Here is a 3737-nt window from a genome sequence, read left to right as displayed (position 1 = left end):
CTATCAAAGATAGCATGACAAAATATATTAACCTAAGGTGAACATTGGATCGAATTGAGTGAAAAATTTCGAGTCAATTGAGTTTGCGAGTCTTATTTTATCATCCTAACTCGATTTAAAATTTTTTCAAATCAAGTTGAGTGAAATAAAATTTGATTCGAGTCGAATCAAATTGAGTGAAATTATTTAAGTTAAATTAAAAAAATTTAACATGTCAAATTAAAATCTTGTTACATTATAACTAATTCCATGTTAGAGCACATCAATTTGAAACCATATATATTTAAAAACTTTTTCGAACCAAAATATGGGAGGGTTCAGGTAAAAATATAGGCTCGAAATATGGGTTTGGGCAAAAAAATGAGGCTCGTTTAGAAAACGGGCCGGGCCTCGGGCACTACTTTTTTGGCCTGGGCCCGGTCCGGTCCGAATATAATAAATATATTTTTTATTTTTTTATTTTAAAATATTTTTAAAATACTTTTTTTTATTTTTTATTTTTAAACTAAATTTTTGGTGTATATTAAAAAATGGGCCGGGCCGGGCTCGGGCTTAGGAATTTTTTCCCGGGCCGAGCCTGGACAAAATTTCAGGCCCATATTTTAGGCTGGGCCAAGCCCAGGCATAGGTAGCGGGCTGAAATTTTTTTCTGGGGCCCGGCCCGAATCCGGCCTGGCCCGGCCCATGGACACCTCTAATTTAGACCAACATATTGTTTCAATTATTCGAATTATAAAATTTAACTCGATTCGAACTCAAAAATCAACTTACTTGAATGCATTGTATTATTTATATTGGTTATCCAATTGGCCAAAACTCGCACACTCAACAATGATAGTTTTGCAAAGCCCAAGCCAAGAGGGATTTGAGGCTTCCAATTTCAAATGCCTATGTCAACATAGATTTCATGCCTTTGCAGAACTTTTGATGCATTTTCGTTTACATAATGACTTATTAGTCTATTAATTTTATAAAAAATATCATTTTAGTATTTAATTTAATTTTTTTTGCTTCCTTTAATTCTTACATTTGTACTGTTTGTTAAGTAATACTAAAATAGATAAAAAAATTAAAATATATAAATTTTGCTGATGTGGCATATATGTAGATACCACATTAATAATTAATTAATTTTTTAAATAAAAAATAATTTAAAAATTAAAAATTAAAAATTATGAATTATGAATTTTTTAAATATTTTTTATTTTTAAAAAATTAATTAATTTTTAACATGACATACACATGGACTTTCAGGCCGGTTGCCATGTTAAAAAAGTTAATTAATTTTTAACTTTTTCATCTATTTTAGGTTGATTTCATAAATAATACAAATTTAAGAACTACAGATGCAAAAAATTAAATGAAAGGAGCCAAATAAGTTATTATGTCATTTCTTTTCGGTTTGTCTATAATATTTAGTGAAAAGAAGATAGAGACTAAAATATCAGTTGCATCTAAATTTCTTAGTTGTTACAGGGTTTTTGTTGTACTTAATTGAGGTTTGAAACTTAATAACTACAACAAAACTGATGGGGTTTAAATTCAAGTTTCATGTAATATATCTAACATGATACCATATCATAATTTCTTAAGAACAAGAAGAAAAGTGATGGGTTTAATTTCTTGTTTAGCCATTTCTTGATCTATCATTTTCCCATAATTGTTAAACAAGGCATCTAAGTTGATCCCATTTCCAAAATGGTTGTAAAGCATGGATTCTTGGATTGCCCTCACTGTCATGGCCACTGCTGTGCCATAGCTCTCTCCCCTCTGAACTTCTCGCTCAATCTCAAACATCTCTACCCTTTCCAATTCGAAGGAACCTTCTCTTCCCACTTCTTCTTCTATTTCATTTCTTGATGCTGCATAAAAATGGACATCATAACAATCTAGCTTTTCCTCTTCAATTTCTCCCTGCAAAAACACGTGGAAACATGTCAACCAAGGAGTATATGCATATGTGAATTATACTAAACAATGCGGGACCTGAGAAACTGATATGGCGAGGCATCTTGACAGAATTTCCCAGAAGAAAGAATTGCCTCTATCAACATGATTATGGCCTATTCTTCCCAAAATAATGAGCACCATTCTCCCTCCTGTGACAAGCTCCTCTGATCGTGATTTCAGGAACAATGAAAAATCTTCCTGGAACTGGTTCCAGTACGCTCGGGACACACTTGGAGGGCTCGATTCCGATATGTAAGCGTTCCCTCTGTTGATAGACTTGCCATGCTCATCGTAAAGAGATGGGGGAACCTGCATGGCATGCATATAATCATTAATTCAACAAATTCTTGTCTGTTGTTTTATTGTTGCTGTATGCATATAATGCTTGTTATAGCTATCAATTACTATAAATATTGGTGATAAATAATAATATTGACCAGAAAAAGAAAACCAAAGCCGCCAAAATAAAGCAACCCCCAATTTAACTAAAAAACTTTAAAAGTGTAGATTGTAATTAAACCTTGGAGAGCCAATGCAAACTGTAAGAAGAATAGATGAAGTGCAAGCAATTGTTTGGGAATAGTCTGCCATAAAATGAACCAGGGTAACCTGCTATGAAAATAGCCGGGCACCTTTCAGTTTTGTCTTTTTTAAGGTCCCTATAGAAATCAGGCAAGGTCTTAAAAACCGAATTGAAGTCATTTGTTGGAAGATCATTGAGGAAAACTTGAAACTCTGGTAAGGGACGAAAAGTCTTATGGCAACTTCCTTCAACGGCTTCGACAATGTCTTTGATGAGGGACAATGAGTTGGGTCCTGAAGAGCATCCTAAATCAGCTATCCCTAAGCTCTTGGCTGTTACTTCATGGTAGAGCTGTTGTATAGTTTCCATGGTTACATGTTTCATCATGTCTGAAGCCTTTTTCTGTTGAACAAAAAAACCAGTCAAGATCATAGCACAAAGAAAATAATGAGAAAAGGTACAAGGCGAGGACAGACCTGGAGAGAAGAATTCTGGGCATAGCTAGTCTTGCCCACTCCTCCACTCATATGAAACACTCTCTCTACATCCATGTTAGAAAAGCAAGCTCTTGTAGCTGAGATTTTACTTGGTCCCCTTTTAAAGCCAAAATTTAATGATAAAAGTAGTTTATTATTCGGGGTTATTTTGAAGTATTCAATTTGTTTTAGATTGTTTAAAGTTGAATTTTTTAAGCGTTACGGGGTGTTAAAGGATACAACCTAGAATTTAATGTTATTTAGGTTGTTATTTTAACTTAAGTTCAATTCACTTAATTTGAAGTTTGAATGATTAATAGAAAATTTAAGTTTTATATTTACAAATTTTTAAGGTTGATAAGTATTTTTTATTAAATAAAATTTAAATTGTTTGATAGATTTCAAGTTGATTTGTTTTGAATGGAGAGATTTTCTTTATTTAAACTGTTGAAGTGAGACTGAACGAGATTAGAAATTATTTTAAAAAGATGAGTATGGAGCAATTGTAATATATGTTTGCTTCATCCTGCTCGACTTCTTGTTTGAAATTATACGATTTTACCTTTATATATCTTAACTTTTAAAATGATAAAAGTGCAATAAGATATTATATGATAAACCTCAAAATAATTAGGTAAGATATTCATAAATTAGTATATCATGTTTGTATCAAATGCATGTTGAAAGTAATAGAAATGGCTATTAAATATTAAATAGATATTAAAGTTTTAACATTCATAGTGTAGGATGGTGGTGATCAGAGTAGAGCATGTTAATAGTAAAGTGAT

General features: G+C 32.1%; 1 protein-coding gene across 1 annotated transcript; it reads right to left on the bottom strand.

The window, feature by feature from the left end:
- Positions 1 to 1432: 1432 nt before the first annotated feature.
- Positions 1433 to 3195, bottom strand: LOC107914274 (probable methyltransferase TCM_000336). Its single transcript, XM_016843142.2, has 4 exons — positions 2950 to 3195; positions 2471 to 2875; positions 1987 to 2259; positions 1433 to 1914 (listed from the first exon to the last, which is right to left on the bottom strand). Exons 1-4 carry the CDS (start codon positions 3022 to 3024, stop codon positions 1579 to 1581), a joined length of 1089 nt encoding a protein of 362 aa, XP_016698631.1. The 5' UTR covers positions 3025 to 3195; the 3' UTR covers positions 1433 to 1578.
- Positions 3196 to 3737: the final 542 nt, after the last annotated feature.

The sequence above is a fragment of the Gossypium hirsutum genome, chromosome D10 (genome assembly GCF_007990345.1).
Source record: "Gossypium hirsutum isolate 1008001.06 chromosome D10, Gossypium_hirsutum_v2.1, whole genome shotgun sequence".
NCBI classification, from domain to species: Eukaryota; Viridiplantae; Streptophyta; class Magnoliopsida; order Malvales; family Malvaceae; genus Gossypium; species Gossypium hirsutum.
The sequence above is the reverse complement of the archived record's forward strand: the minus strand, read 5'-3'. Positions and strand labels throughout refer to the sequence as shown.

Excerpts from the sequence above, each read along its gene's own strand:
- LOC107914274 (XM_016843142.2), bottom strand. The coding sequence starts at position 3,024 with ATGGATGTAGAGAGAGTGTTTCATATGAGTGGAGGAGTGGGCAAGACT. Across the intron at positions 2,876-2,949 it reads CCCAGAATTCTTCTCTCCAG|AAAAAGGCTTCAGACATGAT; the intron begins GTCTGTCCTCGC and ends TTTGTTCAACAG. Across the intron at positions 1,915-1,986 it reads TCGCCATATCAGTTTCTCAG|GGAGAAATTGAAGAGGAAAA; the intron begins GTCCCGCATTGT and ends GTGTTTTTGCAG.